Source organism: Ruditapes philippinarum, unplaced genomic scaffold (assembly GCF_026571515.1).
Source record: "Ruditapes philippinarum isolate M1 unplaced genomic scaffold, ASM2657151v2 ctg1563_1_1_1_1, whole genome shotgun sequence".
NCBI lineage: Eukaryota > Metazoa > Mollusca > Bivalvia > Venerida > Veneridae > Ruditapes > Ruditapes philippinarum.
This window is the reverse complement of record NW_026852328.1, coordinates 124,569-140,452: the sequence shown is the minus strand read 5'-3', so window position 1 is coordinate 140,452 and position 15,884 is coordinate 124,569. Positions and strand designations below refer to the sequence as shown.

At 33.5% G+C, this 15,884-nt stretch overlaps 1 protein-coding gene across 1 annotated transcript in view; it reads right to left on the bottom strand.

Annotated features, from left to right (window-relative positions):
• Positions 1-15,884, bottom strand: part of LOC132756851 (uncharacterized) — a gene marked incomplete at its 3' end in the record, with an annotated part of 136,027 nt that overhangs the window by 112,179 nt on the left and 7,964 nt on the right. The window contains 9 exon segments of the mRNA XM_060747998.1: positions 2,923-3,087; positions 3,506-3,646; positions 6,555-6,708; positions 9,138-9,329; positions 9,805-9,956; positions 10,949-11,121; positions 12,154-12,371; positions 12,943-13,188; positions 14,875-15,016. Of these exon segments, the coding sequence (XP_060603981.1) occupies positions 2,923-3,087; positions 3,506-3,646; positions 6,555-6,708; positions 9,138-9,329; positions 9,805-9,956; positions 10,949-11,121; positions 12,154-12,371; positions 12,943-13,188; positions 14,875-15,016 (1,583 nt within the window).

Sequence of the window (15,884 nt, the reverse complement as noted above, 5' to 3'; positions counted from 1 at the left end):
CATTCAGCAATGGTCTAAATGACAATATGGACTTCATTCAGCAATGGTCTAAATGACAATATGGACTATATTCAGAGATGGTCTAAATGACAATATGGACTATATTCAGAGATGGTCTAAATGACAATATGGACTATATTCAGAGATGGTCTAAATGACAATATGGACTATATTCAGAGATAGCTTAAATGACAATATGGACTATATTCAGAGATAGTCTAAATGACAATATGGACTATATTCAGAGATAGCTTAAATGACAATATGGACTATATTCAGCAATGGTCTAAATGACAATATGGACTATATTCAGCAATGGTCTAAATGACAATATGGACTATATTCAGAGATAGCTTAAATGACAATATGGACTATATTCAGAGATGGTCTAAATGACAATATGGACTATATTCAGAGATAGCTTAAATGACAATATGGACTATATTCAGCAATGGTCTAAATGACAATATGGACTATATTCAGAGATGGTCTAAATGACAATATGGACTTTATTCAGAGGTGGTCTAAATGACAATAATGGACTTTATTCAGAGGTGGTCTAAATGACAATATGGACTATATTCAGAGATAGCTTAAATGACAATATGGACTATATTCAGCAATGGTCTTACTGACAATATGGACTTCATTCAGAGATAGCTTAAATGACAATATGAACTATATTCAGAGATGGTCTAAATGAAAATATGGACTATATTCAGAGATGGTCTAAATGACAATATGGACTATATTCAGCAATGGTCTAAATGACAATATGGACTATATTCAGAGATAGCTTAAATGACAATATGGACTATATTCAGAGATGGTCTAAATGACAATATGGACTATATTCAGAGATAGCTTAAATGACAATATGGACTATATTCAGCAATGGTCTAAATGACAATATGGACTATATTCAGAGATGGTCTAAATGACAATATGGACTTTATTCAGCAATGGTCTAAAGGACAATAATGGACTTTATTCAGAGGTGGTCTAAATGACAATATTGACTATATACAGAGATAGCTTAAATGACAATATGGACTATATTCAGCAATGGTCTTAATGACAATATGGACTGTATTCAGAGATAGCTTAAATGACAAAATGGACTTTATTCAGCAATGGTCTAAATGACAATATGGAATTTATTCAGAGATGGTCTAAATGACAATATGGACTATATTCAGAGATGGTCTAAATGACAATATGGACTTTATTCAGAGATGGTCAAAATGACAATATGGACTATATTCAGAGATGGTCTAAATGACAATATGGACTTTATTCAGCAATGGTCTAAATGACAATATGGACTATATTCAGAGATGGTCTAAATGACAATATGGACTATATTCAGAGATGGTCTAAATGACAATATGGACTATATTCAGAGATAGCTTCAATGACAATATGGACTATATTCAGCAATGGTCTAAATGACAATATGGACTATATTCAGAGATAGCTTAAATGACAATATGGACTATATTCAGCAATGGTCTAAATGACAATATGGACTATATTCAGAGATGGTCTAAATGACAATATGGACTATATTCAGAGATGGTCTAAATGACAATATGGACTTTATTCAGAGGTGGTCTAAATGACAATATGGACTATATTCAGCAATGGTCTAAATGACAATATGGGCTATATTCAGAGATGGTCTAAATGACAATATGGACTATATTCAGAGATGGTCTAAATGACAATATGGACTTTATTCAGCAATGGTCTAAATGACAATATGGACTATATTCAGAGATGGTCTAAATGACAATATGGACTTTATTCAGCAATGGTCTTAATGACAATATTAACTTTATTCAGAGATGGTCTAAATGACAATATGGACTATATTCAGAGATGGTCTAAATGACAATATGGACTTTATTAAGAGATGGTCTAAATGACAATATGGACTTTATTCAGCAATGGTCTAAATGACAATATGGACTATATTCAGCAATGGTCTAAATGACAATATATGGACTTTATTCAGAGATGGTCTAAATGACAATATGGACTTTATTCAGCAATGGTCTAAATGACAATATGGACTTTATTCAGCAAAAGTCTAAATGACAATATGGCCTTTATTCATGGTCTAAATGACAATATGGACTATATTAAGAGATGGTCTAAATGACAATATGGACTATATTAAGAGATGGTCTAAATGACAATATGGACTTTATTCAGCAATGGTCTAAACGCGGTATGGACTATATTCAGCAATGGTCTAAACGACAATATAGACTATATTCAGCAATGGTCTAAATGACAATATTAACTTTATTCAGAGATGGTCTAAATGACAATATGGACTTTATTCAGCAATGGTCTAAATGACAATATGGACTTTATTCAGCAAAAGTCTAAATGACAATATGGCCTTTATTAAGAGATGGTCTAAATGACAATATGGACTTTATTCAGAGTCGGTCTAAATGACAATATGGACTTTATTCAGCAATGGTCTAAATGACAATATGGACTTTATTCAGCAATGGTCTAAACGACAATATTGACTTTATTCATGGTCTAAATGACAATATGGACTTTATTAAGAGATGTTCTAAATGACAATATGGACTTTATTCAGAGATGGTCTAAATGACAATATGGACTTTATTCAGAGATGGTCTAAATGACAATATGGACTTTATTCAGCAAAAGTCTAAATGACAATATGGCATTTATTCAGAGATGGTCTAAATGACAATATGGACTATATTCAGAGGTGGTCTAAAAATGTGTTAAAATTGGCATAAAACCAGAAAAACAAACAAAATTTCAAATTACAATCAAAGTGATCATTAAATCTGTTTTGCTTTTCCGGAAATATTAAATACTTTAATTATAATTCTGTCAAAGTCTGGTCCTAAATAACAAAAGGAAACCTACCTGCACCAGTGTCAAACCGGTCATCTGGGGTGTTACCATTGGCTGAAATAAGTCCATCGATATCTACGTGTCGACTTATCAAGGAGAAGGCTCCTCCTCCGGCCCCACCTATGGTCTTATATACAAGTTGATTACCCCATGCGTTATCACCAAAGTATAAGGCACCTATAAATTAAAAGGGTATTTTGTTGATTTTTTTTTGTGATTTTTTTTTTTGTTGTTTTTTTTTTATTAAAATCTTCAGTTCATGCACATAGACAAATTATCAAATAATTTAAATGGTATGGAAAATTTGTTTTTTATTTTGACAAGCATAAAAAAGAACTTATTCAGTGTTTTAATACCTGGCTATACAACTTAAACTAACTAAAATAAGAAGTAACATTAACAAATAGCTATGTAATTAATCTAATAAGATTGAAATTAAAGAACAAAAAGTAAAATCATTATTTTACTTAGGCCAGTGGGTTTCTTTGCTTGTAAAATAGCACTGATAAATACATACCATGTATTCTCATATTTTAAAATAGAGAGAATATAATTACTGTTTTGCAGGAAGAAATAACTAAAATGTTATACTTACCGTATAAATATCCAAATCCACCAGCAGAGCCTGCCAAACTTGGAATGTACAAAGAATCATATCCTATACCAACGATTGTCAGGCCCGAGCCTCGGCCACCACTACCACCATGGCCTCCTCCACTTCCACCCAAAACTGAACCTAATAAAGTATCAATGGTATTTAGTTTAAACAAATTTATTTCAGTTGAAAGCTATTAATTTACTGAAACACTCTCGAATCCATTCCTGGAACCAAGCAGTACTAAGCAATGAATGTAAAGTTTCTTGCTCAAGGAAACAACGGCTTGCCCCTCACTGGGTTTGAACCTACGCCATCAGCAATCCCTAAATTACTAATCTGACGCTTTAACCACTTATCCACCTCGCCAATATAATTGGTATATAATCTGAATACACCAACACCATATGCTTCAAGCCATAAAATATTTAGTGTAAACTTTTTTCATTTAATTAATCTACTATAATTTCTCTCTGGTGAATATGCTTTTTCTTTCAAACAATTTTAAAAATACAAAAATTAAAGTGTGTCTGACTGTCATTTCCCAAAGAACTAACTCAATTTAACATTATATCAGATTATTTCTTTATTTATTATAATATTTTTCAAATTTAAGTCTTCAATCTTAAAACCCAAACAATCTTGAAAAGTCGTTTAAGAATAATAATGATGTTGATACGAGAAACTTGATGTATGTGGTGGAATAATATTGTAGTCAAGGAGTGAAAATTGGCAACAGTTACAATGGTCATGTGTTCCATCAAAAAATTCAAAAAGCATTTTATAACAAGAGGGCCATGATGGCCCTGAGGTCGCTCACCTGTACATAGGCCCCCCCCAAAGTTGCAGGGCCAATTTAACCCAAGGGCTTTTATTTGCACAAACTTGGTAGACACCCATAAGAAGATGTTTCATGCTAAACATCTAAGCTCTAGCTATTTGGGCTTTTTAAAAGAAGATTTTTTTTAAGTTTTTACTATACACATATAGTTAAAAACAATGACACCCCTGGGGCAGGGCCAGTTTTGACCCCATGGCTTTTATTTGAACAAACTTTGTAGACACTTACTAGAAGATGTTTCATGCTTAATATCTAAACTCTAGCTATTTGGGTTTTTTCAAAGAAGATTTTAAGTTTTTGCTATACACATATAAAGAAAATCAATGACCCCCGGGGCGGGGCCAATTTTGACCCCAAGTCTTTCATTTGAACAAACTTTGTAGACACTCACTAAAAGATGTTTCATGCTTAATATCTTAACTCTAGCTATTTGGGTTTTTTCAAAGAAGATTTTTTAAGATTTTGCTATACACATATAAGGAAAATCAATGACCCCCCGGTCGGGGCTGTGCCAATTTTGAACCCGGGGCTTTTATTTGAACAAACTTGGTAGACACCTATTAGAACATGTTTCATGCTCAATATCTTAGACATAGCTCTTTGAGTTCTTTAAAAGAAGATTTTTTAAGTTTTTACTATATGCATATGGGGAAAATCAATGACCCCCCGGGGCGGGGCCAATTTTGACCCCAGGGCTTTTATTTGAACAAACTTGGTAGACACTTATTAGAACATGTTTCATGCTAAATATCTTAGCTCTAACTCTTTTGGCTCTTTAAAAGAAGATTTTTTAAGTTTTTACTATATGCATATAGGGAAAATCAATGACCCCCTGGGGCGGGGCCAATTTTGACCCCAGGGCTTTTATTTGAACAAACTTGGTAGACACTTATTAGAACATGTTTCATGCTAAATATCTTAGCTCTAAAACTCTTTTTGGTTCTTTAAAAGAAAGATTTTTTAAGTTTTTACTATATGCATATAGGGAAAATCAATGACCCCCCGGGGCGGGGCCAATTTTGACCCCAGGGCTTTTATTTGAACAAACTTTGTAGACACACATTAGAACATGTTTCATGCTAAATATCTTAGCTCTAACTCTTTTGGTTCTTTAAAAGAAGATTTTTTAAGTTTTTACTATATGCATATAGGGAAAATCAATGACCCCCTGGGGCGGGGCCAATTTTGACCCCAGGGCTTTTATTAGAACAAACTTGGTAGACACTTATTAGAACATGTTTCATGCTCAATATCTTAGCCATAGCTCTTTGAGTTCTTTAAAAGAAGATTTTTTAAGTTTTTACTATATGCATTTAGGGAAAATCAATGACCCCCCGGGGCGGGGCCAATTTTGACCCCAGGGCTTTTATTTGAACAAACTTGGTAGACACCCATTAGAACATGTTTCATGCTAAATATCTTAGCTCTAGCTCTTTGGGTTCTTTAAAAGAAGATTTTTTAAGTTTTTACTATATGCATTTAGGGAAAATCAATGACCCCCGGGGGCGGGGCCAATTTTGACACCAGGGCTTTTATTTGAACAATTTTGGTAGACACCCATTAGATCATGTTTCATGCTAAATATCTTAGCTCTAGCTCTTTGGGTTCTTTAAAAGAAGATTTTTTAAATTTTTTTACTATATGCATATAGGGAAAATCAATGACCCCCCGGGGCGGGGCCAATTTTGACCCCAGGGCTTTTATTTGAACAAACTTGGTAGACACTCACTAGAAGGTGTTTCATGCCAAATATCTAAGCTCTGACTCTTATGGTTTTTATAAGAAGATATTTAAAGTTTTTTCTTTCGGTTGCCATGGCAACCAGAGTTCTGCATGGAATTAAATTCTTTGAACAATTTTTAAAGGTGACCACCAAAGGAACATTCCTGTGAAGTTTGGATGAAATTGGCTTAGTGGTTAATGAGGAGATGTCATTTAAAGTTAAAAGTTTACGGACGGACGACGGACGGACGCCGGACAAAAAGCGATCACAAAAGCTCACCCTGTCACTTTGTGACAGGTGAGCTAAAAACTATGTATGTATAAATTCAAAAATCCATCAATTAGAGACATATTGCCATTGATGGTTTTGTATTTTGTTTTAAACTTCAAAAAGCATTTTATAAAAACTATGTATGTATAAATTAAAAAGACAGTCAAATTCAGACATATTGCCATTAATGGTATTGTATTTTGTTTTAAACATACCTTGTCCAGGGCCAGGACCCTGGTTCTCGGTGATGGGTGCAGGCTGGAACCCGGCTCCATTAAAGCTAAACACACCACCGGAATACACCGCCAATAAATGATGCACATGCATATTCAAGCTCGTATTCACTTTAAAAAGACCACCCCCATAAATCTGAAATGAGAATATAGCACTTAAATTCATGTTGACTCAATACTGAGTGACGGGAGTCTTTAATTGTAGCCAATACCATATAAAATATTGCCTGCACTAAAGCCCAAATAAATCAAATTATTTGAAGATGATAGTTTCAAATTTTAAGACCATATTTGAATTTCAAATGAACAAAAGGTTTCACTCCTTTTATTCCTCATTTTTGTTGATCACCTATATACATTAAGTATATTCTACTGTAATTTAACTCTTAAGCCTGCTGGCAGCAACTACCAATCTGGCCAGTGCAGACCAATATCAGCTGGCTCATCCATACAGACTGATCATGGTCTGTGCTAGAGCTGTCATCGATATCGACAATATCGATGTATCGTTGATATTTTTTTGCCGATCAATAATCGATACACATTTTAAAAAATCGATACTTTTGACTTATAAATTAAATGTCTAGAAATTATAAAATTCACCCAAAATATATACAGAAGCAGTTATTTATATCTAATGTTATGCTTTTGTTAATATATAGTTGAATTATTTCATAGCAATGGTGACAAAAAATATTGTCTGGAAAAAATCATGCAGTGGACAAGACACAGTACAGAACATGTTTTTGACTGAAATCATTGAAACAGGTATGAAAGAGAATGTATAGGATATTATCGATATATCTGTGTATCGTTGATTTTAGTCACTTGATATCGATATATTGTTGATGTGCTTTGTACTGAATCAATGACAGCTCTAGTCTGTGCACTGTTTGCTGTTAAGTCACTACATATTTTGAACTTTTCCCTTAAACCTTCATTGTATTTTAAACATTTTTTAAATAAAAAAAACAAGAGCTGTCGGTAGGACAGCATGCTCGACTATTCTAAGTGCTTGATAGTAAAAAAAATGCCTGATACAGTTACCTCCTCCTGTTTACAGGTTGGGGTCATGATGGTGAACAAGTGTGCAAAGTTTCAAAGCCATATGTCAATGGACTTTGAAAATATTTGAACTATTACAAAAACTTTAACGTAAATTCTAAGTCGAAAAAGGGGCATAATTCTGTCAAAATGCTTGATAGAGTTACCTCCTCCTGTTTACAGGTTGGGGTCATGATGTTGAACAAGTGTGCAAAGTTTCAAAGCCATATGTCAATGGACTTTGAAAATATTTGAACTATTACAAAAACTTTAACGTAAATTCTAAGTCGAAAAAGGGGCATAATTCTGTCAAAATGCTTAATAGAGTTACCTCCTGCTGTCTACAGGTTGGGGTCATGATGTTGAACAAGTGTGCAAAGTTTCAAAACCATATGTCTATGGACTTTGAAAATATTTGAACTATTACAAAAACTTTAACGTAATTTCTAAGTCGAAAAAGGGGCATAATTCTGTCAAAATGCTTGATAGAGTTACCTCCTCCTGTCTACAGGTTGGGGTCATGATGGTGAACAAGTGTGCAAAGTTTCAAAGCCATATGTCAATGGACTTTGAAAATATTTGAACTATTACAAAAACTTTAACGTAAATTCTAAGTCGAAAAAGGGGCATAATTCTGTCAAAATGCTTGATAGAGTTACCTCCTCCTGTCTACAGGTTGGGGTCATGATGGTGAACAAGTGTGCAAAGTTTCAAAGCCATATGTCAATGGACTTTGAAAATATTTGAACTATTACAAAAACTTTAACGTAAATTCTAAGTCGAAAAAGGGGCATAATTCTGTCAAAATACTTGATAGAGTTACCTCCTCCTGTCTACAGGTTGGGGTCATGATGGTGAACAAGTGTGCAAAGTTTCAAAGCCATATGTCAATGGACTTTGAAAATATTTGAACTATTACAAAAACTTTAACGTAAATTCTAAGTCGAAAAAGGGGCATAATTCTGTCAAAATGCTTGATAGAGTTACCTCCTCCTGTCTACAGGTTGGGGTCATGATGGTGAACAAGTGTGCAAAGTTTCAAAGCCATATGTCAATGGACTTTGAAAATATTTGAACTATTACAAAAACTTTAACGTAAATTCTAAGTCGAAAAAGGGGCATAATTCTGTCAAAATGCTTGATAGAGTTACCTCCTCCTGTCTACAGGTTGGGGTCATGATGGTGAACAAGTGTGCAAAGTTTCAAAGCCATATGTCAATGGACTTTGAAAATATTTGAACTATTACAAAAACTTTAACATAAGTGGTTACGCCGACGCCGACGCCGACGCCGACGCTCGGGTGACTGCAATAGCTCTACTTATTCTTATCGAATAGTCGAGCTAAAAATAATAATTTTTACATTTTGTTAAGTCATATGCATATCAAACACTCACTTAAATTTTTATTATTTCCACATTTAATATTCATAAGTTATTTCAATCATTAATATGCAATTTTAATGCTAAGAAACAATAAGAAAATATCAACTGAGAGTAAATACAATAACCACAGAACTCACCGAGACATTAGTTGCGTCAATAGTGAACGATTTCTCTGGTGAGTCGGACCAAAGTTCAAAGATGCCAGCCTCTTGGACATGCAATGACTTCAGAGAGACGGTAGATGGCGCATGATCTGTTGCTAGGCTACTGTCAACATCCAGGGAAACTAGGCCATCTTTAAAAACATATAGGTCTTCCATACCAGAAACCTGAAAATGTTCAACTCAAATTTATTTGACCGTTTAGTCGCAACTAAACTCTATTTGTAAGCATAATTTCTTACCATATATAGTCTGGCAAATGAATAACAAATGTTCATGTATTCAGACTTTTAACAAATATTACCCATTTATAATTTTTTTTTTTCTGTTAGTCACTTTAAGTCAGAGTATAAAATGCAAACAACTCCACAGAAATAACTTAAATCTCAAAAGATAAATAGGATCATGGCAACTTCTAAAGAGCAATTCTCTGTAGAGAAAATCGCTAAGATCAATTATTAGGAAGATAAGCCAATATCTTATCCATGATCGCTTGGTTTGATCCTCAGGCAAGACAAAATCACTCATTGACAATTTGTCTTGAACATTGAGTCTAATAGTCATTTGATAAATGAATAAGGAATAAACTCAAGTTATGTACACTTTAATATATTAAATTTACATATTAAAAAAGTTTACGCACCTTGCCTTTAATGGCATATAGTTTTGTCTTGTAGAAGAAATTTCTCGGAGGAAATGTGACATGGCTTTCTTCATACACGTAGGTATTAAATGGCACGTCATAATCTGTGCTCTCAATTGTCAAGTCATGGTTGTGTAACAAATGGATGTAACCTGAATACAATCGGAAAAATAAAATAATTTTATAATATCATATATAAATAATAACACAATAACAAATTTTCTTGTACAAGAAATTGATCTAACCTGAACTGAATAATGTTGTTATGCAATAAAAATGACTACTTACTAGTATTACAAACCTGCGTTGTGAATATGCTGGCATTTGACTTTGTAACAGTCCATTGAAATTCAAGGGAATTCACAAAAAAAAATTTAAAAATTGTACAATCAGAGCCTGGTCAGGATAAATGGATGTGCACAGCAGATGGCTGGCTTGACTCTAAATTGACAACAATGGCATGCAATTAGATATGCTAGCATTCAAAATATTAAAGATCCTACATTCATTCTTCAAATAAATGTCAATCACAATAGATGCATTTCATGTAACATGCATTACCTACCCTTGTCACCAATTTGAAAGCATTCCCACTATAATATTTTCTATTATAATACTCACTCATGGTATGTTTGTAACGTCCCTTTCAATTAATATAACCACAATGTTTACATGATGATAAACTTTATACACAAACGCTGTTAATTTTTGAAGCAATTTCATGTTTTCCTCTAACAAAGGAAGTTTGCTCTATTATAAATTGGTTATATATTGACTTAGCAGCTTGGGTTATATATACATGCAGCCATTTATAATGGGTCATTATAACCTGTCAAATTCTTATACATGTAAGCAATAATATAAAAAGTCTTTTCTCACAATAATATCACCATCATGTAAGCTGATAAAAACTTTTCTGACATTGTTGCAATAATAAAATCTTTCTTCATTTATGTTAAAGAAACTGAAAATTCACAGATACCATCAGTGGATTATGCTCATTTTCTTATTTTTTCATTTACAATAAAATATTAAATCAAAATGTTTGCCATTTTTGTCAAGGGAGCTAAATATTGTAAGTATTGGAAACTATCTTTTTTTGTCAAGGGAGATAAATATTGTAAGTATTGAAAACTATCAGAACCTGTCTTATCTCCAACAATGTTCCCAGCCACAATAGAAGCCTGACTTTGACTGGCTCCATAATCAAATGCCAAGTGGGCATTCCCTTTAATGTAAATTTCACTGAAGCTGAACGTCTCTCCAACAGTTGCTGGTATCCATGTGGAAGCCCCAGCATGGCTTGCATGCATCATTCTACAATAACAACATTTCTCATTCAAAATCTATACTGAATATTAAACTTCCAGAAAGGAACATTCCCTGCCTTAAAGGGACATGCCCTGCTTTTATCTATTTTTGTTTTTGTTTTCATTATGAAAGTCTGTAAACTGTGAAAAGTTTATGCCCCAATTGCAGTTATTGAGTTTTCTGATCATCAGCAGTTATTTTTCTTTGAGTGCACACAATGTGCTTCTATTAGTCTATATATCTATATTATTTCTATAGAAAAATCACTGACAGTGTTAGGACACTAATTTCAAATAAATGATGTAAAATTTCAAAATATCAATTCTTACTGACTTAAAGCAGCATGCCTCCAGATTCATGTTAGTTTTCATGAAAATGTTCAAAGTGTATTTCGATCAAAGTAAAATATTGTGAAGTAAACAAAGAAAGTTATTTTGCATTGCAAACCACATTAAAATCCAACTAAATCACCAAATAGATAATAGCCAAAATATGCTAAACTAGCCCTTAATGTATTAGTCATGCATTAGAAATATAGTAACAGAAACTGCAAAATCAGTCATTAATTGCTTATTGTACATACAATGTAATATGTAAATTATTACTTAAATCTTGAATCTTTCTACTTTCTTATATTCTAAGTTCATCTATGTCAAGTTTGATTTTCTTGTTATAGTTTGGCTTATCTAAAGGCATGCAGCTTTAAATATGGCTCTGAATAATTCTACAAGTTGTATTAAAAACAAAACTAAAAGCCCTCATTAACATCCTTAAGATATCAAACTATCAATGTTAACAAGGGGATTGGAGGCCTAATGGTTTCGGTGTCTGCTTAATAGGTTTGAACCCTACTTGTGTCACGACCATGTCTCTTCATATGAGACCAGTACTGGTTGCATCGAGGAAGCGGATTCGAAACTAATTAATATAAGTTGCAAGAAATTGTTTCACAATTGAGTTTAAATAAATACGTTTAAAATAAATTATCAAACAGGGTACCAAAAAAATTATATTTTAATATAGAACTTTAAGATTCACCTGAGATCACTTGTTGAAGCCTTGTAAAATATTTCGATCTCGGAGAGGGCAACATATGAATGGGTGGCACCAGATCCTAGTAGATCAAACTCGAACTTCAAAGCCTGTCGATGAACAGGGAGATCAATGTACGATCCTTGGGTCCCGTAATTACTGGGTTCAACATAGTTGTTGCTAGTTACTGGGAATGCCTCGTCACTTGCTGTATAACCAGTAACCTGAAAGAAAGTATACATGCAGAATTACAATTTGACATTTATCACATAGACTGTTACTTTTTACTTCTTTTAGTGCAAGAGATATTACTGGATAGTTTTGGTATATAGGACTAAATTTTTTGTAAGTTATGGTAATGGTTATAAGTTAACACCAGTCACATGGAATGATACCACTTTTACTGTGCAAAATAATACCCTCAATGTAAGTATATAGGACCGCAAAGAAAATATAATTCCTGGATAAGAATATGACATCAAATCACATCAAATTTACTTCTTTTGATATCGCATGGTAAATATATAGGATTGTTAAGTTAATACAATAGAACTTTAGTTAGTGGAAGTTAAAAGGACTTACATAAAAACTTCGACACATCTGGACTTCGATTCATGAATAGGTCCCAATTTAATGACAAAATTTTGACCAGTTGACGTTTGCAAGCAAGTTACTAAACTTTGTACTTTCATAATTACAACAATTGAAACAATTATGTCCACAAAAAGTATTTTCTTCATTGACATTTTCTTTCACTTGATTACTAAATGAGAAATGCCATTAAAAGAAACTTACCATAAACTTAGTGTAGTGCTGGACTATTGGGAACACTTTAACCTTTGTGATATACATAGCTTCTATGAGGGTAATTGTAACTTTTGCCGAGCCTGACTCAGCCATAAAGTAATCTTTTTCTGAAGTTCGAAGGGTATGATCAAACAAGTGATGCAGTCTATAAAACGAGGGTGAATTAATGTATGGGCAGTACCAGCCACAGTCGTAGTAACAATAACAGTTATAGATAGACTGGTCCACTTCCACCTGAAAATACAAAAGTAGGTCAAATAAAATTAACTTTAAAGTGGAATGGTCTACAGTAAGCAACGTTTCCATAAGCATTTCAAAAGTTGACAAAATCAACCAAAATATATCTGATTATCAGATGATTTTGGATAAACTTCTTACAAAATATATCTTGAATAAATAACAGTTAATACTATGTTCTATGTGATTTTGTATGAACATTAATATAATTAATATAATGAATAATAACATTTTATTCTAGATTAATTTATTATCTGCTATATAAATATATTTAATTTTAGATCATATAAATCACACTTGTATCATAGTTTGGGGACCTTTCTGTTATACATGTGACAGCGTTAAATCGTATACATATACATGCACAGTGCGTTAAACTGGAGTGCAGGTATTAGTGACCTGCACTCAAGAGCATGCCCATTGATTGGCTCATTTTGTCCGGAGTTTACATATTGTGACAACAGAGAAAGGGATAGCGATGGAAATATCATATTCAGATGCTCATGCATTGGTTACTTTTTTGTGGGGTTTCATATTGTGGTATCAGGGAACCTGTTTTTATGTTTGACTATGATACAAAAGAGATAGAAAATCAAAACACTCGGCAATCTGACCTCGGGGGCTTTGTAACCTCCCCTCATACAAATCAGATAGCCTCATGTTTCGATACTCTTTCTATTACTTACCAACAACTTCCTTATTTGTTTGTTGTTATGACTTGTATTAAAAACTACAGTGGAACCTGTCTAATCCGAACTCTTCCGGACCAGAAGAAAAGTTCGGATTAGAAAGGTTTCCGGATTAGAAAGGTTTCCGAATTAGAAGGTTTTTTACATGTTTTTTTTATGTTATTTGCAAAATAGTTTAAGGAAAGAAAACGGGATTGCATTTGAAATTGCAATTTAGATATTTCATTTTTGCAGTCACTTATCGTTCATTTATTACATGTGAATACAAAAATAAAGAATTAAAAATAAAAAAATAAGCAAAAGTATTATGTTCTAGAGGGTAAGTTAACCTACGATGTTAAACAGGAGGCCGAGACATGATTAGATATTCGTACAAGCATTTGTCAATTGTTGTTTACTCTTATTCGATTCAGCGACTATCCGAACTCATTGACAGTTTCCATTAATTTTCATTACTTTAGAATCACATATCATTGAATCCAATACAAGGGATTAAAAGATATTTCTATTGCATTATATCACAATATTTATAGAAGCTGACGAAAAACAATCAATTAAGCAATTATAGAAGATATCAAGACAAGCTAAGTGTAATTTTCACACCTTCGCAGATCTTACGTTTCACCCATTAATCAAGCGAAATAACACATCAGTTTGGTGTATGTTTACACCTCCAAGATGTGCGATTATTTGTTATTTTGAATGAAGGTGTGACATTTAGTAAAATCTGTTCGGATCCGAGAGGTAAATTTTAGAGTAAAATAAGAACAAAAATTGAAAAAATCGTCCGGAATTCGGAGTAGACAGGTTCCGGATCCGAAAGGTTTTTTACTATTGCAAATAGAACAAATAAAATCGAGACCGGACACTTCGTTCGGATAAGAAAGGATTCCGAATTAGAGGGGTTCGGATTAGCAAGGCTCCACTGTATCAACATACTAATTATGAGTGAGAGACATTGAATGACCACAGATTCATAACTATATTAACTTACAGAATGTCCTTCTTTAGTGACAAATGAAGTTTCTTTGCTATAATCTGAAGTGAAAGATGACAGATCCACCCGAGACCCTTCGTCTGCAATTTCAGTATCTTCAGCAATCTGCTCTTGCCCATTGTTGTCAACTTGTAGCATTCTGTAAAGAAATTTTGTAGTTTATTTCTCAAAAAAACTTCAGCATTTACACTTTGTTCAGGCTTAAGTTTTTCAATGTATTTTCCTTTTGGTTTGAGTAATACACAATAAATTTAATATACCATGTGGCAATTTTAGATTTTCTCTAAAGGGAGAGAACCCTTAAAGTCCTTTTTTTGCATTATTTCACTATGGGTAGAAGGCAAGGGCGTCTGTGGCCATGTGGGTAACCTTTTTGACTTCAAACCACTTGCCCCTCAAAGCTGTGGGATTGAATCCCACCAGGGATTAAGGATTTTTTCATGTGAGGAAGCTATTCAGCTAGCTTAAAGAATGTCTGGTTCTACTTAGGTGCCCATTCCTGACAGACAATGCACAGAGGTCTTCCTCCACCAGTTAAGCTCAAAGGTCGCCATATGACCTCTGTTGGTGTAATGTAAACCCCACCCCCCCAAAAAACAAACAAAAAAACAAAAACACCTTAAGTTCTCGACCTATCTGCACATTTCTTTCACCTATACAATAACTTTCATACAGACTAGCAGACAAGCTTCCACTAGAGCATTACCGAGGACAAAAGAAACTTCTAGGAAGGAGTACGGACTTTCAAAGACAACAACTTTGTGACAAACATATAAATGATTGTGGATAGCTTTCGCATATGACATACATAAAAATTGGTGCATATTCTTCACATGAATAGCTTCCGTTGAACATAGATACAGGCATTCATAAGATAGTTTGATGAAAAGATGAGTATGATAAGAGTTTCCTTAGACATACAGTACATTAGTTTAGATAGCTTCTTTTAAGACAGAGATGGGTGCGGGCAATATCTTCAAACACAAAGATGGGTATGGCCGGCTACA